This window comes from Ctenopharyngodon idella, chromosome 9 (assembly GCF_019924925.1).
Source record: "Ctenopharyngodon idella isolate HZGC_01 chromosome 9, HZGC01, whole genome shotgun sequence".
Lineage (NCBI taxonomy): Eukaryota > Metazoa > Chordata > Actinopteri > Cypriniformes > Xenocyprididae > Ctenopharyngodon > Ctenopharyngodon idella.
The window spans coordinates 7,419,547-7,440,623 of record NC_067228.1 but is presented as its reverse complement, the minus strand read 5'-3'; the positions used below and the strand labels follow the sequence as shown (position 1 = coordinate 7,440,623).

The following is a 21,077-nucleotide window of genomic DNA, read 5'->3' as shown; positions in this document are numbered from 1 at the left end:
CCTATCTGGCTAGCACACTTCCCATAATGTTTACACATTAGGTCAGTAGGTGGAGAGCAGGCATCTTTTGTGGCTGTTCGACCACATGAGCGTTTACACTACGAAAACAATATGGTCGAATGCGTTTGAGATTACCTCTGGAAGTGGTAGAAAGCAGACAAGCGTTTTAGCCCCCGTTTACACCAGTATTTAACGTCATCCACTTGTGATCCGATCGACGAAAACACATCTTTAATACCAGGTGTAAACAGGACCAAAGAAGCATAAAAATTAATTTCTCACACATATGAGGAAAAATAGCATTTTTTGAAACATTTACTAAAAAAGCAGTTTTTATACTGAAAATGACTTAAGAAAACATGGAAATCACATTTGCCTTCTGTAACAATCATAAAAAAGGGAGGAATTGAATTAATCCATGATAATTTATCAGGAGTAAATAATTTATAGATCAATGCCAATATTTAAATTTTAAATAAAACAACAACAACAACAACAACATTTTATAAAAAATTATAATGAGATGAAAAGTAGTTAAGACAACATAATATGTCGTAATAAAAGGCTGGAATTTATTTAATCTATGAGAATCTATTAATTGGATTAAATTATTATTGGATCAAAACTAAAATAAAATAAAAAAACATTAATAATAATAATAATAATAATAATAATAATAATAGCAGAAAACAGAGCATTTCACACTGTCTTGAGCAGCGGATTCAATACGTTTCAATGTGCCAATTTATTAAAGCAAGGTGTATTAGAAGATGAAATTCAAAACCTCAATTTCAAATACCTGTGCAACATCCACAAACTTCTTGTGTTTCTCCAGCAGCACTTTGGTTTCTTGTGAATCATCTCCCAGTCGGATGTGGGTCTTCAACAAAGCATCGAGCAACTCTCCTAACCACTCCACTGCCTGAGACGAAAAGAAACAGCCCTTATAGCCCCTCAGGAACTACAGACTCACTTCAAAGAGTCTTTCCATTTGAATTTCGAGCTCTGACCTGTGAAGCATCTTCCTCACACTTGAAGAGCTGTACCATCTGCAGCATCTTGAGTCTCCTGACATCAACCATGTCCTCACACCTATAAAACACAAGCGAACACATCAGACTCTCTTCCCTTTCTCTTGTTTCACCAGGAGTGCTGTGTCCGTGATGAAAAATCATAAAAAAGTGGAGAGGAACCTCTGTTTGCGGAGCTGCATGTCCTCCATGACGCTGTGAATGTGGTCGATATTCTCTTTGTTCTCAATGCCTACATCCTTGCCGTAGGAAAAAGACGTCTGGGTAGACATCTGGTCAAGCAGTACTTGGCCTTTTTCTCTTAAACTTTGCAAGGCACCCTCTGGAAGACAGTGAGAGAAACTCAATACATTGAAAGACAGGAAATGTCTCTATGTAGTATTTAACATTTCTCCTGTTTTAGGTTCATGCATAAGTAGTTTTAGTGAGGGTATTTTTATTGAATTTTTAAATGGTGCAGGTAGTGTGTTCACACTGAAAATTCCAAATACAAAACTTGTACTTCAAATACTCAGATGATGGATTTAAGTGAAAAAAAAAAAAAAAAAAATCAAGTGGAATGTTGGACACTTTGTGCACTCAACTTTTTTTATAGCAGAGAAATAGGGGCTATCAGACTTTGACGATGGATGACAAAATAACCTTATACAATTCATACACTAGATGGCTGAGTACACAGTGGATAGTATATAGTATTCCATTTAAGACACCTTTTATTTCAATTCTATATAATTCAGATAAAACACAGCTCTAAATGACACAATAACAAAATGAACAATAACCTTATGTCTGGGTGGTTCTTGAAAATCAAACATCTGGTTATGTAAGATAATGAATAAGCACCAGAAGTTCTGGTTTATCAAACTTTAATTACATGAAACAGGATCAGGCATATGAGTAGAACAACAGGGCTTCCTAACCTACGCTCTTGAGTTTCTCCTCCAGATGTTTTAGAGTTTGCTGGATTGCAGCTCCATCTGCAGGGGCGACGTCTGCACAGAGCATTCCCAACAGCCCGTCTAACTGCTGGGACAACTGAGACAAACACATACACTGGCATCAGAAAGAAGCTTTCCATATAATATAAATATACACACACATATACATACACACAATCTACAATGCCTTTTAAATGATATGTAGGCCAACAAAGAATTTGTACACTGATTTGAGGAGGAAATCTATGGAATGGCTTTAAAGTGCCCCTATTATGCTATTTTAAAGATTCCTAATTTAGTTTTGGAGGTCTCCAACAATAGGTTTATACGCATCCAAGGTCAAAAAACATAAATTTTCTCATAATATACACTGCAGCATCACCTCTTTTCTCACAGTGTCTGAAACGGTTCAATAAAGGATTCAGTCCCTCTAAACCCATCCTTTCTGAGAGCCTACTCTACTCTGATTGGTCAGATGCCCCAGTCTGTTGTGATTGGTCTGCCGTTTACAGCACGTGTTGGAAACGAAACAGCCATTACCATATCTGGATTTCAGCTCCGGAGGCTTCCTCAGCACTCGTATACACAGTGATCTGAACAGGTTTTAACATATCAAGTGAGACCAAGTCCTCATCCTTTGGAAGTGCATGCAAAGTGGATTTGCTTTCGCAGTACAGAAAGTTTGTTTGGTGATAACACCAAACAAACTCTTCCAGGCCTCATCTACAACTACAGTGTTTGATGGCAGGTCAAACTAGATGTTGTTCATGGACAACCAATGAAGAAAGACTGGAATTACTGACGACTCTTTTCACGCAGTCCAGAATTTGTTCTTTCTTTTGGAAGACTATAGCTCCATTAATCGTGCTCTGATCTTTAAATCTTTGCAGACCTTTTACATTCACAAACAGCTATATTATACACTACATGAAAGATCATATCTGAAAAAGCACAATAGGGGCACTTTAAATTTGCGTAAATGGCTTGTGAATAGCATTTTATGTTGACTTCAAGACATTTTATTTCTATAATTTGACATAAATCCAAGTGAAACAAGAGAAAAATAGAAAGCAGGTTGAGACTTGATTTTATCCATCTGGAATTTTGATTGGATTGTGAAGAGTGAGTGATAAATACCACAGTGGAGCCAGGTGATTGGAGGGGATGGGATGAAAATATAAGAGAGATTCATGCCATTAACAGAAAAGGAAAGTTATTTCAGAGGCTGAGCAAGTTATTGCATTTTGATTGCATTTTATTTGGAATAACATGCACAGGTGAACTGCGCATAACAATACCAGAACTGTACGTTGGAAAAGTAAAAAAGTCCATTTTGATTTCATGTTGACTTTACACAGTACTGATAGAATTACACTGTATCTAGTGATAACGGAAAGCAAGTATTCAAAAAATATTTACTTAAAATCTACAATCAAAACATGTTTGTGTTCTGTTGAAATCTGCAGAGCTTAAATTAGAACTCTGTGGGTGCAGATTCCATGAAGGTCTAGTGATAAAATCTGATAGTATAGAATCTTACATCCTGTGCGGTCATGTGGAACTCATGGGCAGACTGCAGGACGTTCTGTCTGAACTCTAATTGGCTGGCCTGCCGGTAACAGACGTCACTGAGCTGCTGCTGCAGACCCTTGAGCTCCACCAGGTCCTCTTCATCTCCTGCGCTCAGCAACGCTGCGATCTGCTGGTTCAGCTCCACATAAACAGCAAACCACTCCTGCAGCAAACAGCATGACATTAGACACAGTTAAATAAACCACCAACACTCATAAAGATCATAAGTGTATAAACACAGTACACCAATTCTGCAGGCCAATGGCTACAATGGCTCCCATGGAACATAAACATAAAAGACTAAAACACAACAAAATCTCTAAAATGTAGAACATTTGCAGTTTATGAACTGATGAACGTCCAAAACACCCCTAAACATCACAAGACAAGGCCATTGCGTTGTTCGTAAATTAACACCATGTTAGCTTTCACAACCATTTTCATAGAAAAACTAAGTTAAAATGTAATAAAAGCTTATCATAAATCTAAAAACAAACTAGTGGTGAATGCTTGGACAGGGATAACTACTATTATTGTTTCTAAAAAATATTAAGCAGCACAACTGTTTTCAACATTGATGATAATGTTTCGTGAACCAAATCAGCATATTGAAAAGATGATTGCACTTTATTTTACAGTATGCACACTTACATGTACTTACAGTGTACTTACCTAAGTACTGGTTAATATAAGGTAAATATGGGTTGAGGTTAGGTTTAGGGGTAGGGTCAGGTTTAGTACCTAGTTATTACCCAGTAATTGTAATTAGAATTACTATAATAAAGGACATAGTATGTACATGGGGAGCAGGACAATAAAATAAAGTGCTACCGAAAGAAATAAATTACATTTAAAATTATAGGTTACACTTTATTATAAGGTGTGTTTGTTACACTAATTATACATTTAAGTACTGAGTAATATTAAGTAACTACATGTACTTACTATAGGGTTAGGATTTGGTTTGGTTTAGGGTTAGTCGCATGTAATTATGCATAATTTATAGTTATTACTATAGTAACTGCACATATGCAACAATGACACTGTAAAATAAAGTGTTACCAAATTATATATTAACAATATTACAGTTACAGTATCTTACTGGCCCCAAACTTTTGAACAGTAGTGTATATATAGACTTAACAGCACAGAGGCCAGTAAATAAAAACACAGAAAACAAGCTGAACACCTGGCAACCAATCACAACCTCATACCCTCACATTTTTTGCACAGACAAAAGACCACCCACATGTTCTTTAGAAAATATCTAGATAACTAGATGACTATTGTTTGTCTCCAAAATCCCTATTTCTGGAATGCTGAAATAACACCACTGATAAACCATCTTCCAAAAAAGCTCACCACCATGGCAACACTTTGCATGCTGACTAACATGAAATCACTTCTACATAACCTTCGGTTTGAACCATGTCTATAATTGGCTCAGTTCCTGACTCAACGTGACAAAGAGGTCACTGTTCAACAAACCATAAAGCCACTGAGTCTCACACTCCAAAACAACACCTTCCTGTAACAAAACATGAATACCAACAACAAATCACAGAGTTCCCTGTAAATCAAAGAGGCTGATTGTGATCTCACTGAGCCACAAACCACACTGAAGAAATACAGAGGCAGTAACTACTTTGGACAAGCCAAGAGCACACCACAAACCACTCGTGAGACAGACAGCCAAACAGCTGACCTTCAGGAAAATTTACTGTGGGTGAAAACCACATCTTTAAAGAAAATCAAATGCATTTTATCAAGACTATAAACATGACAAAGCTTTGATACATGAAGTATGTACTAAAATATCCTAGGTAGCCTGAATCATTCTGAAAGATTCAACATGAATATAAATACAACATTTTTATTTCCTCAAACAAGTTTGTATAATCAGAAGCATACATATTTAAGAAGATTGGCATGTGATTCCCTCAAGTAAAATACAACAATACTGCCACCTACTGGCAGGACATAAACTGCATGATTGTGGCATAAGAGACATTTTAATAGAAATGCCTGATCCCAGCAGCTCTGACTGTGTTTTCAGGCCAAGTACCAACTCAGAACATCCGAGTACCACAAAGCCACCGCCAATCTTCATTCTAGTTAAAATTTCACTGCGATTTTCTTTCAGCAGGTAAGTTTAAAGACTATAATGCCAAGTTTACACTACAGGATTTTAAGCCCGATTTACAAGTTAAGGAGCTCGCCGACAGGTCGGGCTGTGACCCTCATGTTATTCTACACCTGTAAGAACATTCGTTCATCATTGGAACACTAAGATATTTTTGATGAAATCCGAAGCTTTACGAATTGTTTCGAATCAGTGGTTCGGAGCGCCAAAGTCACATGATTTCAGTAAACGAGGCTTGGTTTGTGCGATCTGAACCACTAATTAAAAAAAAAAAAAAAAAAAGATTCGTAAAGCTTCATGAAGCAGTGTTTTGAAATCGGCCGTCACTAGATATTGTTGAAATGTCTTTATTTTGTTTTTTTTTGGCACACAAAAAGTATTCTCGTCGCTTTATAATATTAAGGTAGAATCACTGTACTCACATGAACTGTTTTAAATATGTCTTTAGTACCTTTCTGGATCTTAAGAGGTCCGGTGACATTGCTGGCAATAGAGGCCTCACAGAGCCATCGGATTTCATCAAAAATATCTTAATTTGTGTTCCGAAGATCTTATGGGTGTAGAACGTCATGAAGGTGAGTAATAAATGACAATTTTCATTTTTGGGTGAACTAACCCTTTAATGTTAGTAAATAAAAAATATGTAATGTTCATGTTAGTTCCCAGTGCATAAACTAATGTTAACAGATACAACTTTTGACTTTAATTTATTGTAAAGGTTAACATTAAGAAAAAAGCTGTAGAAGTATCCATTGTTAGTTCATGTTAACTAATGTTAACAAATGAAACCTTACATGTAAAGTGTTACCCAAGTAACAAACATGTTATAACCACTGAACACAGCGGTTAAGCTCCAAAATACTAAAAATGTATAAACTGATAATCTTCACCTCCATGAGCTGTTAACTTGTGTCTAGACTTAGTTGCTGAACTGAACAGACTTTATTTCTGATTTGTGAATCCATTTAGTCTGATCTGCAGACTGGATCAACTGAAACGAACTACAAATTGTTATTTTTACTCAAAAATAACAATTTGCACACTGGTACGGTTCTTGAGGTCAACTCACTGACTGTTCCAGCAACATCAGTTCTTTTGTTTAAAAAAAATAAAATAAATAAAAATAAAGATGAAGATAATCAGTGAATAAAAACCTTAAATTTCAGTATGTTCCTCACACAAAGCTATCATATGAATTCAGAACACTTCGAATGCAGTGCGTGAGCCGTATGGATCTGTGATTTATGTCATGCTATTTTGTGTCAATTTTTGATCTTAACTGTTACGGTCACTCCAAACTGTCCTTGCATGTAACAGACCAATATTGAAAATTCTCCTTTTGCATTTCAGAGAGGCTATACATTTCACAAAAACCACATACACAAGCCAGAGATGACAGCTGTACTTACACTGTGTTGACTCTCGATCTCCTCATGCTTCTGCTGCAAGGCCTGAGACGCGCGAATGGAGTCTCCAATCCCCCACTGCGTGCGAAGCTGATCTGTGCCAGGACCCTCCAGCCAATTCACAACCTGCTCACACACAAGACGCATACACAGACAAAGAAACCTTTAATTAGTGAATCACTACCACATTTGACCCCTGAGCCACAGAGCAGTCTCTAATCGGAAATAAATCAGGAGGAACAAAGAGCAAATCTAATTAACTAAATGGCAGGATCAGTTCGATGAGAGCTCAAATTGAAGATTCACTTAATTAGATATGTACTTGTTTACAAAAAGACAAATGTAGGTTGCATGTCTCGAGGGCTGCACAATCCTTTGGCTGTCAGATTTTGAATGAAAATCAGTGTTAGAGCAAAATGAGATCTAAATGGAAGATCATCAGTGAACAGCACTTACATTTCAGTCTGTTCCTAACACAAATATTGTATAATATTAACTGTGTTTATGGTGCTTTTCAAAACTCTTTGTGAAGATTTTTCAAAATTCATCCCTTTGTGTTGCACTAAAAAAAAAAGGATACATGTTTGGAACAACATGAAGGTAAAAAAAAAGACAATTTTCATTTATGACTGAACTAACCCGTTAATTATCTTGCTTGACTTGCAAGTTCAGTCTCAGTTTGATAGCTGAGAGTTAAAAATGGGAATTACAACTGAAATGGCAGAAAAATTTATTTCATTTCCGTTGTTCAATGAACTAGAGGAGCAAATGAAAAGTCGGGAATAGCAGCAAGAAAACCTGCTTTGCGAAGAAAGTCATTAATTTGGCTAATGCTGAGGTGCCTGAACTTTTTAAGAATCGCTGCTTAGTTTGCAAGCTTCCTGTCTGTAATTGCTTCAGGCACTGCGGCTTACAAATGATCCCCCCCTTCCCTGCGCAATTTTTCACAGAAGGTAAGAAGTAGGCCAAACTCCTTTTCCGACACACAAGATGTGCACCTCCCAATATCCTGATCACCATGGAAACAGACATTTCACCTGACAGGAGTGGTTTTGGGAGACTTTCATAGGGTACACAACTTCTGATCTTGGCACCAACCTTACATGACCTGAACACCATACTTGGCGATTCCAAATTTAACTAATTTTTAGACATTTTTCATTACATTTTACTAAGAAATATTTATCTGACTGACCTCGAACTTTTGAAGAGAAATGTATAATTTATTTCTTTCAAGAATATAAATCAACTAATATCAATTAATGTAATGAAAAAAAGAAAGCAAAAGCACTGTATACAGATGTATGATTGCACCGACACAGTCCTGCTCTCTAACAGTCATTCTCTATGGTAATCGGATTCTCAATGGGATTTTGGTGGGAGTGTGTTTTGTAAGCCTTCCAAGAAGACAGCGCAGCACTGTTTGTCAGATAATTATGTGACAAATCTTTTCTGTGGAAAAACTCAGATTGTATGGTGCAGAGATCCACCAAAAACTTCTATTTGTAGACTAAAGACTGCTGATTCACCATTGTATCAAAGCCCAGCCACAGTCTGAACTGGAAGTAAGAGGTCTTCGCTTTCAAACATCGGTGGTATTTAGACATCGAAATAAAAGCAAAATGGTTCACAGATGACATTAAGACTCCCTCACTCTCCACAATATCATGTGGTGGGTTTGTGAAAGATGACGGTGCAAAAACCATGAAATGTATTTGGCAGAACACAATGCTACGTCCTCCCTTACGAAACAGGGCTGAAAAGCACCAGAGGCAACCTAAGGACAGTTCTTAAACAACCTGACTTTCTAGAGGTGATCTTTCATTTTATTGCCGTACTACTGTGTTTTACCTGCATGACCTTGGTCTGGATTTCCTCTAGCTGGGAGCGTTTGCTGCGCTGTCGGCAAACTTCCTGATACTTTGTGTACTGCTCCCTCAGAGAGTCCAGGAGCTTCATCACCTGAGGCTGAGCCAGCAGCTCATCGTCCATGGGTGACCAGGCTGTGCCACTTCCTCCACCCTCAGAGCCGTTGAAACGCCTCTGCTGGAGCTCAGACAGCAACTCATGCCCTGTGAGACAGGAAGACAACAGGGGAAATAAACATTTATGAGAGAAAAATCAAGGTTTAAGCCTTGAAAAGTGAACGCAGTAAATGGAAATAAAGTGTTTCACAGTCAACATGTCAAGCAGAAAGAAAGAGATGAATGCAAATGTGATGGCAAATTTCCCCGTCTGTCAAGTGCTCTACTACAAAAGGAGTACAGATTGACTTAAAATAGTATGAATACATTAAGTCAGTATTTCAACTAATTTAAGCACCACAAAGTGACAGACTCAAATACAGAAAAAAATAATAATGTTGTGCCATTGCTGTGTTCTTATTTGTGCCTCTAACCAAGGTTAGGCAAAATTCAGGATTAATTGAGAATTGGTTGCCTTTCAACTCATGAGCGTGAATATGAATTAAATGAGCCCTACAGGATGTTACATTGGCATTTGGATTGAAGTTGCAAAACATAAACAAGGATGAATTAAATTAGCCCAATACAACAACAATACAGTCCAAATCGAAGCATGTTGAAGACAAGTGTCTTTGGTTTAAAAAACAAAAACAAACAAACAAACAAACAAACAAACAAAAAAAAAAAAAAAAAAAAATAATAATAATAATAATAATAATAATAATAATAATAATATATGAAGAATTCATCTGCAAAAACCGATAAACGCCACTTTATCTGCTTTTGCTAAGAAACAAACTTTTAGTATATATATATATATATATATATATATATAAAAAACATACTTTCAATGAACTTTAATTTTGTAAGTTGCCTGTATTTTTTGGAGTTATTATTACTTAATCAAAACAACCCAAATGCAGTTTGATTGATATTATTTTGAATGCACAATATAGAGTTACACTATTTTAAGGTGTCAGTATTACAGTGTAATTATACATTTATGTACTGAGTAATAACTTACTGTACTTACAATAGGTTTAGGGTTAGGTTTAGAGTTAATTGCATGTAATTATGCATATTTTATAGTTATTACTACAGTAACTACATGTAACGTGTAACAATGACACTGTAAAATAAAGTGTTACCAAATTTTTAGTAGTTTACATTTTAACTGAAAACATTTCACACATAACATCATTAAAAATTAAATAATAAATATTCACATTCCAAAAATTCCATTCCAAAATATTCATATATAAATACTATCTTCATTATACAGGTAATTTTCGGCACATTACATTTCATTTCACAAATTTGCCTCCAGTTTCAGTGGTTCATATTCATTTGAAAGTGTTTTTATTTTTACATTTTCATTTCAAATGTGCAGTAGAATTACAGGAAAGATCAATATAATATAATTCCGTAAAAAACAAATAAAATAAACAAAATAGTTAATTTACAGTATGTTAAGTAATGTTAATACATAATGAAAACAAATCAAATTAAGCATGTTTAGTTCATACAGAAATATAAAAAGCATTAATAAAAACTACAAAAAAAAAAAAACTACATAAACTACAGCAGCAACGTGAATTTAATTGCATTTTAATTCTACTTTGAAACAATGCAAGTTGAATGTTTTGTTATATAATTGAATATTTAGTGCTTTACAGCACTAAAGCCGAGTTCCTAGCTCTACCCCACCAATAAAACTGAATGGAGCCACAGGCCAGCTGGAAAAACAGCTTCACCATTGACATCACATGCTAGATTATAACATAGCAGTTAAAATTCCCAAACCAAAATCTGCTTTTGCAACTAGTTTTCAAATGGACCCAGATATTTCAGAAACATCTAAAGGCAGTTTTGCAATTTCAAAGCAATGCCTACATGCATATAATCACAGACAGCACAGATCAGCACTCACCAGTCTGAAGGACAGTTTCGGGGTCAAATGAAGGCAGGATGTTGCTCTCTGAAGACCTATGATTGTAACAATATGTTGTTGTTGATGTTTTCTATAAAATTATGTCCATTTAATGAAACAAACTCATTGATTGCTCTGTATATTTGATTGTTCAGTGCCTTTAAAATCATTTTAATTACACCTTTAAGAACTGCTAATAGCTAAGAGAAAAACAGTGGCCCTTGAAATAGCAGCCATAATTAGGAGCTTATGCCTGGAGATAATGAGACATAAAATACCTGTCCTTCTCTGCTTGGCTTCCTTTCTCATTTTCATTGATGACAGTAAGTTCATCCAGAAGGGATGTGGATTCCTTTGTGAATTTTTCAAAGACCTAAACAAGGGATAAATGGCAAATAAGACCTGCAGTTAAAAACAGCATACCGATATATTGATGTAGCTACACACTAAAATATTTTTCGGCCTTTTGATGATATTCAATATCCATCTCAATATTTCTGTATTTGCACCAAAGCAGCTAAAAAGGATCAGTTTCAACCAGTGTTGTTATTGTTAAACTGAAACTATTAACTGTTTTTGTTAATTGAAATAAAACCGAAGTAAAATAAAATACAAGTTAGATGGGAAACAAATTTGAATTTAAACGAAAATTAGAAATGTTGCTTTGGCAACTAACTGAAATAAAAGTTTAAGCTTAAGTACGACACTTACTAAAACGGAGCTAAATAGAAATATTTAAACAACAACAACGAAAGTACATAAAATAATGAATCAATAATTCAAAATGTTACTAAATACTACAATACTAAAATAACACTAGTTTCAACTAAACACCCACTATTGTCAAGTAGATTCAAAACAAGAGCAAGTTGGTTCTCACCAATCGTTTGTTGACCCAGTCCAAATGATCGTAAACCAGACTCCCACCAAATTCATCTGTAAGTTGGCACGGCTCGATGTAGCGTGTGAGTTTATTGGCAGATACCAGAATCACCTGAAACAGAAAAAAATAACTCTGAGGTATGGCCGAGAACCAAAGCTGTGCTTTTCAACATCTGTGCTATGTAAAAGACAAGAAAATAAAACCCACCCATGTGACAATTATTTGTTGTAACAGAGGGGAAAGTGCACCATTTATTAATGTTACCAATTAAACAGGCATCTGTGTGTGTAATGTAACAATCTGTAATCACTGAAGACCTTCTACAGCAGAAATGTCATGCAAGGTTAATATCCATGAATAATTTATTTGATATTTGAAGGCATATAGGACAAACTCTGCAGGTGAAGCAGCCCTTCCGCTGGGCCACAATCACAAACCGTCACTTAATGTCTGGCACACTCATTACCCAAAACTCTCTTTTTACATAAGAAAACACAGTGAAGATTTTTATATAGTTGGCTGTCAGCTTTGAGAAAATCAACGATAAAAAGGATTTAAATTGCTAAATATTTATAAAAAAATAAAATAAAAAAATAAAAAAATAAATAAAAATACTATATAAATTCAACAATGCTACTAATGCTACTACTACTACTACTACTACTACTACTACTACTACTACTACTACTACATTATGATTATTATTTATTATAAATAAATTCTGTATAATGACGAATAAACAGGTATGTAACGATATTATCAATATCATGGTATCGCGATAGCAAAATGGTCTCGATATTATCGTGGTCACATGACTGTATGAAACGATACGTCTTCCGGTACGTCTTTAAAAGATTGCGTTCTCAATTTCATCACCCACATGATCTAATTCCTAAATGACAACGATTTGCCCGTGTATATTAAACCTTTGACAAAAATAAAATCGTGACATTCAAATCTGCGTTCGCGCTGCCGTTGATCTAAAGAGAGTTGTCATGTTTAGATATAAACAGCCTTACAAACAATCTTGTCAAACACACGACATCATTTCTGTTCCAAATATTCCAATTATCACAGAAGCGTACAAAAGTGTATTATTCAGATACGCTGATGTCTACTTTACCTATCAAAATAACAACAAATCACCTTCTTTAAGTAACTGGACTTCAAATAACAACTGTATCGATTGCATTGTTACGTCACTAGGTGGCAACAAATTACTGTTAAAAATGTATCTATCACTGAATCATTCTTTTAGAATCAAATGACGTCTTTATGAATCCAACTTAGAAAAATATTGTTTGATCTGTCTGGATCTTACATTTGTGTCCAAGCATCTTTGTTTTGAATTTGTGGTAACACTTTACAATAAGGTTCATTTGTTAACATTAATGTATTAACTAACATGAACTAACCATGAGCAATACATTTGTTACTGTATTTGTTAATCTTTGTTAATGTTAATAAAAATACAGCTGTTCATAGTTTGTTCATGTTAGTTCATAGTGCATTAACTAATGTTAACAAATGCAACTCTTGAGAATGTTAGAAATAATAGTAGATGTTACCTTTGTCAAAGTCCAGCTGGTGCAGTTATTTTATTTTATTTTATTTTATAAAAGGGAGTTTTAGGTCATTTAACTCATCTCATACTATACCTCATACCTCTAAGCAACAGTTATGATTAGAGGATAAAGAAAAGAGGACAGGATATGACATGGTTAATTTGTACATATTTATAAAAAAAAAAAAAAAAAAAAAAAAAAAAATTATATATTATATATTATATATATATATATATATATATATATATATATATATATATATATATATATATATATATATATATATATAAATATTGTATCGTAGACTTTATATCGGGGTATTATCGTATCGTGAGATTTTGATATCGTTACATCCCTATGAATAAATTACATAGTTTCCTTAGAAAAAATAAAACTGTGTTAAAGACTGATGTTCCTCGCACTACTCAGGGTTTTCCTTCTTAGATAATCAAATTATTTCAGCTCAAATCAATATTTAATGTCTATTTATTTACTTCATTGTTATGTTGCCAAGTATTAAGTAGAATAAATGTACAATCGGCTGGTCATTAATGCAAACACACCTGTTTACAGCTGCCAAGCAGCGTAAAAACTATTCTGCAACATTATACACACACATTGATTTATAGTACACTCTACATGTAAATGTTTATCATTACTATGTCCGCGCTTTCAAAAGTATGCAGTCTCAAAAATGAGGAGACCCCTCCTCGTTGCACTTTGGTGTGTGGACAGGAAGAGAGACAGCACAGCTGTCTTTACAAATATGTTCAGCTGAGTCAACACAGGACGAAGGGACAAGGCCTCGCTGCAAACAGCGTTCCAGCCAGTGTCACCAGAGAGGAGATGAGGAAAAATATTTTGGATTCATAATATCTGGGGTGCATTACTCACAGGATGTCAGAGGCGTGTTTGCCTCCGCTGCATGGCTGTCTGCCTGAGACAATTTGAGGAGAAAAAAAAAAGCCTAAAAGATGAGCCACAGCGAGGTTTGTTTCATGTCAGTTTCACAAACTCTCTCTAACGGCTGTTCTCACATCTAAAAAGCCTTGTTTTGGGCCGTTTCTATGGCAGATAGTAAAATGCAGTTTGAGCATAAAAGCTTTTGAACTGGATTTTGTCTTATCTCCTTCTGTCATGATATCATTGCAAATTCAGAGATGGAAGGCATGCAGAGAAACAAAAAGACAGAAAACTAAAGAACAAACCCAACACCTTTCTCAGAAACCTTGAAAGGAAAAGTTCACTCAAAATAAAAACGCTGTCACATCTCATGTCATTCTAAATATGTATGCGGGTTTTATTCCATGAAACAAAAAACTGAAAGTAAGAGAGAAAGAAAGGACCCTGAAAAACAGTCAATATTATTTCTGCACCATCTATTTGGCTATGTTCAGACTGCTGGCAAAATGGATTTTTTCAGGCAGACTGTCTGTACTATTAATAACAAGTGATCAAATAAGATTTGTGTGTCCAGACATACCCAACCTATCTCAATGGGTTGCTTTGGTAACAATGTAGGCGTACCCATGTACGTATGTGATGAGGTTTTCAAAACGGATGCAGGAAAAATGGAGGTGCATCATCTCGCTGTTTGAGTTGCGGTGCAGAACTCCTCCATCGCACAGGAAAGTTCTGAAATCTTTTGACATACCATTTGATAACCGTATGAATACTTCCAGCATTTCCACCACCAGTTTTGATGTTATCGTTGTGTGTCGCGTTAAGTGCAAAAGACAGTTTGAAATCCGATTTGAGCATCCAGAGTGAGATGCATCTGTAAAAAATCTGATTGGAATCGCATTTCAAACAATCTCCATAATGTGGTTTGAATCAGATGTTTGAATCAGAATTCATATGTTTTTTGCGGTTTAGACTTTCAAAAACCCATTTGGATAAAATCTGGATTTGCAAAAAAAAAAAAAAACCATCTGAAACTTAAGCTATTCACTAATAATCTTCCCCTACACTACAGCTCTCAAATGTCATTCATGTTTCTGTTCTCACTGACATGATTGATTCTTGCATACACTGAAACCAGACATAGTGTGGAGAATGATATTAAAAGCTACAGCAGAGAGGAAACTCTGAATAATGATCTGCCATCACACAAAGCTATTGCATGATTTCAGAAGCCTTTTCAGCTTGACATCTGTGGACACTATAAACTGTGATGGACACTAAAAACAAAAACATACGAGTTTGGAATGACATGCAGGTAAATAAATGACAGAATTTTAATTTTAGGGTGAACAATTCTGTTCAAAACCATCTGCTCACCAAACTTTTAATGTGAAATCCATTTAATCAAAGTAATGTGCATTCTTTGAAATCCTCCAGTGACCCTGAACGCAGGCCTGGTGCTAGAGCAGGAACGCAACAGCTTGGACTTGTGCCAGCTGTGCCCTCACATCTGCAAGGTTAGCTGGAGGAGATTAAACACAGCGTCTGCTAAAGCTCTCTGATCAATACAGTCCGCTTAAAGCAGCTTACATTCTGGTTACCTTGCAAGTATTTAAACACAAAATAAAAAAAAATAAAATAAAAAATGCTGCGCTCAGTTACACATGTATTGCTTCCAGTGCACGGAACAGAAAATGTGTCAATTTGCAAATTACTGACTAAAAATGGACAAAAAAAAGCTGGCTTTAAATGACTTTAAACAAATCATCCAAAAAAGTAAAAAGTTATACTTATATTTACATTTGTATAACATGTTCAACAGTCCATGGCTGTCAATACAATTTAAAGCTGCAGTCTGTAAGTTTTGTCTCTTTGTCGCCATCTCTGTTTGAAACCTGCAATTGCAGTTATTTGAGGAATTATCTTTATGTGGGTTGTGCATTGGCACAGCTCCTCAGAATGGATGAATCTAATGTTTGCTGTCAGTCACCACATTGGTGTGGATACTGTACTTCAGAATCAGATTCTACGTCTTGGAAGTATGACCAAAATAAGAATTTTAACCGGAAAAATGTCATCTGAACAAGTAACATGTCTGCCACTTTTGTTCTGATCAACTGAGCAAAAAAGCATTACAATAAATCACTCTGCCAATGATGATTAAATCTAATGATCGCTTAGCTCGGATCATGTCAAACTGTGCAAATTATCATTATTGTTATACTTTGTTCTCAAATTGTTAATGTTAACAACATCAGCATTGTATGACTGTATTTAGTGTGTATTTGCATTACCTGTAGATTTCAATTTCTGTTGCCACTCACGCAGTCCGAAGTCTTTTGCTTTTGACTACGGGTGAATCTCCAGTTGTCACTGATGATTGTCATTTGGACCTTTCTGGATTACAATCCGCCATCAAAATGATAAATTTAATTATTCCAGCTGCTGTGAGAAAAGGCTATAAATTATCTGTTACCTGTAGCATCCTCACATGCCATATAGCCTACTAGCTGGGACTCTTTCTTTATGTAAACAGATGTGACGTAATGACACATGCTCGAATTTCCCGCGGAAACCCACCAGTACCAATTTTATTATAAAACATTATTACAAGCTTACGGTTGTGAATCAGGCTAAGGTAAGGAGATAGTTTTGAACACTGGATGGTTATGTACTTGATTGTGGATAATTTTTAACCAAAAAAAAGTTACGGACTGCAGCTTTAAAATGCCTAAATATCAGACAATTAATGGACCTGGCTGATAAATCACTCAGTTGGTCAAGATTTTGCTGGTTAGCATGGCTCATGCTCTTTTATGCAAGCAACATATAAATCTATGCATAAAAAAAATAAATGAAATGCTAAGAGATAGCTTATTCTAGGTATTATAGATCTCTTTAATATCATTATATTATTATTAACTCTCTTTGATCTGAAGGAAAGCTTATCTCATCATCAGCATCTTTTGTACATTCACTTGAAGCCCATAAAGGAAAGAAAAATCAGCAATAATAAGCATAAAAATGTGCAGTCCTGTAACAGACGGTCCTATGCACCCCGAGTGGCAGTGAAAGAGGATCCACTTATTTAATAAGGCCTCTGGGTCTTTTCCTTCCCATATGCTCACTTATGCCTGGCCAAGCATCTGTGATGAAGAGGTTCTTGGGCAGAATGATTAATGCAGAGCGCACGGTCCTCGTGCACCTCAGCGATCGGCCGCAGATACAAAACCCCTATTCAAGTATGGATCTTCAAGTAGGTCAAGAGTATGGTAATGACTGTTTTCACTAGTCTCTGTGTTCAAGCCTCCACACTTCCTAATGCTGATACACTGACCTCCATTCAGCCAAAACTGTGCCATCTGGTAGTTGTAGGCAGCTAGAGGGGCCTGCTGGCCCAGATCACAGCACAAACAACAGAATGACCCCAACAAACATACACATACAGAGGTTTCTATTTAGGAGACAGTGGTTTGACTGTCCTTCTAAACACGTCATTCGGCTCTTGGCTGGATCCATGTGATGGTTGCCAGGCAACATGGCGTTATTGGTTAATGCCCAGAAAGGGCATGGAGTAAGACAGCCAGACAAATGAGCATGCGGGTCGAGGCCAGGCTTCATCAGCGCACATACAGCACGGTTGCATACTGTAGTGCGCATCTGCACGATCATGTTAAGGTTATGTTCACATATAGCCCCATTTCCTGCTCCTAAAGTGAATGCCAGAGGGGTGCCCTTTCAATGCAAACACAACCACCTGCCAACTTCTCCCATTTTCTTCATAGCCGAATTACAAGGAAACACTGTAATCTGCTCTAATTTGTGATATTACAGGAGAGATGATGAAATGGAGAGATTCATGAAAGTGAAGGTTCCAAACCAACCCATATGAAACACTCTTCTATAGCGATTTAAACACTTGCGGTGCATTCACACAGGGCGTCGGCGTTACTTTGAATGGGTGAATTGTGGATTCTGTTGTGTCACGTCGCAGGCATTGTGTGCGGCAGAAATTTAAAATTCTTCAACTTTTTTGAAGCGTCTACGCAAGCGTCAGCCAATCATATCGCCTTATGCAAATACCCTAGCGCAGACACTAGCCAACTGCGGTCATGCAACACTGGAAAATAGAGGAACATCAAAACGGAGGAAAAGCTTATCACTGTGGTGGGTAATCACCCGGTTCTTTATAATCAGTCTTTCTATACGTACCGGGACTCATACCGGAGGGACCAAGCCTGGAAGGAGGTGGCAGAGGCTGTGTACCCCGTTTATCATTGAATGACAGCTAGCAAAGCATAGCATGTAAGTAAGCTGGAAGTAATATGATTGGCTGTTGTCACTATGACGGTCACGTCAGCACCAAGCTTCAGACACGCCCTCCATCACACGTCAACGCCCCATGTGAATACAGTGTTACCTTAAGCCGCATTTCCACCGCAGGAACTTTCCCCAGGAACTAGGAACTTTGGGGTGGTACTCAGTGTGTTTCAACTGCAGGAACCAGGGTCTAAATGAAGTTCTGGGTAAAAAATTCCCCCTCTGAAAGTACCTGCTCGCGAGGTAATACTTTTTCAAAGTTCCGGAACTTTTGGGGGTGGGACTTGGGCGCTGAACATGCTGATTGATTGAATTCATGCAGCATTTTGATTGGTTGACTCCACACAGCATTTTATTTCAACTATCGTTTTTCTAAAGTCTGTTGCTGTGCATGCAGTAAGAGTTTATTAAGCTTATATGCGGAGGACGAAATCCAGCAGGAACTGGAAAGTCGCGTGCAGTCCTATGTCACCGGACTATCTTCACTGTACTTTAGACCACTATGGAAATGCAGCTTGCAATAGGTCTGGGGGGAAAAAAAGTTCCTGGGACAAACTGTTCCAGGTAATTTCGGTGGAAACGCAGCTGTAGGCTTAAAAATTTACCAGTATCAATAGGACAATAATTATTCCGTAATAAATCACTCTTAAATAAACCACACACAAAAAACAACATGTGAATTTAGGTATTCTAAAATTATAATCCAAAGTATAAAACATTTTCATTCTAAGGATTGTGTTTAGTGGTCCAATAGTATATTTTACCGATAACTATAACTAGGTTGGACCACACTTGCTGATATCCAATTAAAATCAACTGATAGTTTTTAAATTGGATACTGAATGAAAACAACATTGACACTCCAAGTAAAACAATACTGAACTTTGCATAAAAGTGACCAGCTATATAAACTAATGCTAATAGATGGGAACAATCATGACATTAAACATTTGGGCCAGACTCTCATGTACTTGTCACATTGTTTTAACCGCTTGAGGTACTAACTTGTTGGCAAAAATACTGCCGTTCTTTCTCCACTAATGCAGCATCTAGTCAACAAATTAATTACTTTATAATGATATGAAAACACATACTCTAGTGTACTGTATACACATACCATTTCGTTGTCTATGTTTTAAATCCGCATCTGAAGTGTCCTGCTCTGTCAAAACAAACACTGAGACATCAGTGAATGTTTGTATTTCACCTCTAGAGGCCGCTCTCGTACTGTATAGTGACAGCAGACCCTTCTCAGCCCCTCCAACAACGAGCAATGGACGCAGCCCAGAAAAACTATTGTTTTTCGTACTTCTTTCGTTTATCGTACTCCTAAATTTGACTCTGCTCATGCTCCTATAGTTTAAAAGTGCTCCTAAAAAGAAATGCCCTGCTTTAAGTGAAGTCTAAATATCACAGGCCGAGTAAAAACATTGAAAGCAAAGAAAGAAACAAACTTTATGATGCCAGTTTCCCAGAATGATTAAAGGGATAGAGTTCACCCAAAAATGAAAATTTGATGTTTATTTGCTTACCCCCAGGGCATCCAAGATGTAGGTGACTTTGTTTCTTCAGTAGAACACAAATGATGATTTTTAACTCAAACCGTTGCGGTCTGTCAGTCGTGTAGTGCTTGTCAATGGGAACTCCATCTATAAGAGTCAAAAAAACATGCACAGACAAATCCAAATTAAACCCTGCAGCTCGTGACGACACACTGATGTCCTAAGACACGAAACGATCGGTTTGTGCAAGAACACCTCATACACCGGATGCTCAAAGCAGTTGAACATAGCGGTGTATTAGAGGTAAAAAATGATATAAATACTGTTCGGTTTCTCGCACAAACCGATCATTTCGTGTCTTAGGACATCAATGTGTCGTCACGAGCCGCAGGGTTTAATTTGGATTTGTCTGTGCATGTTTTTTTACTCTTATAGATGAAGTTCCCATTGTCATGCATTATACGACTGACAGACCGCAACGGTTGGAGTTAAAAATCATCATTTGTGTTCTACTGAAGAAACAAAGTCACCTACATCTTGGATACCCTGGGGGTAAGCAGATAAACATCAAATTTTCATTTTTGGGTGAACTATCCCTTTAAGTCCAGGTGTGTGCCATGTCCTTTAAAGCACTAAAACAGCCCTGAAAACCTTATTTCACTCATAGCACAGCCCTTTGTGCCCTGACAAATGAAGCCATTGCATTAGTGTCAATAACAAAAGCACTGTCTTATAGTGAAGCCCCAGACCATTGTAAATGAAGATGCACAACTTCTGTATATGGGGTTTCATTATTCACAGCAAATGCGGGAAATTACCTACTTACACGCATGAGATCCCTCGGGTGTCCCTAATTAAATACTCTGTCGTGTGTGATTGTATTATGTGCAGCTATATCAAGAGTAAAATGATGACGCTGT

General features: G+C 36.5%; 1 protein-coding gene across 2 annotated transcripts in view; it reads right to left on the bottom strand.

The window, feature by feature from the left end:
• The window catches only part of sestd1 (SEC14 and spectrin domains 1), a 43,651-nt gene that overhangs the window by 5,927 nt on the left and 16,647 nt on the right, over positions 1-21,077 (bottom strand). For both annotated transcript variants that reach the window (XM_051906853.1, XM_051906854.1), the window contains exons 7-16: positions 11,865-11,978; positions 11,263-11,357; positions 10,985-11,040; positions 8,942-9,162; positions 7,094-7,216; positions 3,510-3,704; positions 1,952-2,066; positions 1,194-1,353; positions 1,011-1,092; positions 800-922 (exon numbers count right to left, since the gene is read on the bottom strand). In XM_051906853.1, the coding sequence (XP_051762813.1) occupies positions 800-922; positions 1,011-1,092; positions 1,194-1,353; positions 1,952-2,066; positions 3,510-3,704; positions 7,094-7,216; positions 8,942-9,162; positions 10,985-11,040; positions 11,263-11,357; positions 11,865-11,978 (1,284 nt within the window). The remainder of the gene's footprint in view (positions 1-799; positions 923-1,010; positions 1,093-1,193; positions 1,354-1,951; positions 2,067-3,509; positions 3,705-7,093; positions 7,217-8,941; positions 9,163-10,984; positions 11,041-11,262; positions 11,358-11,864; positions 11,979-21,077) is intronic.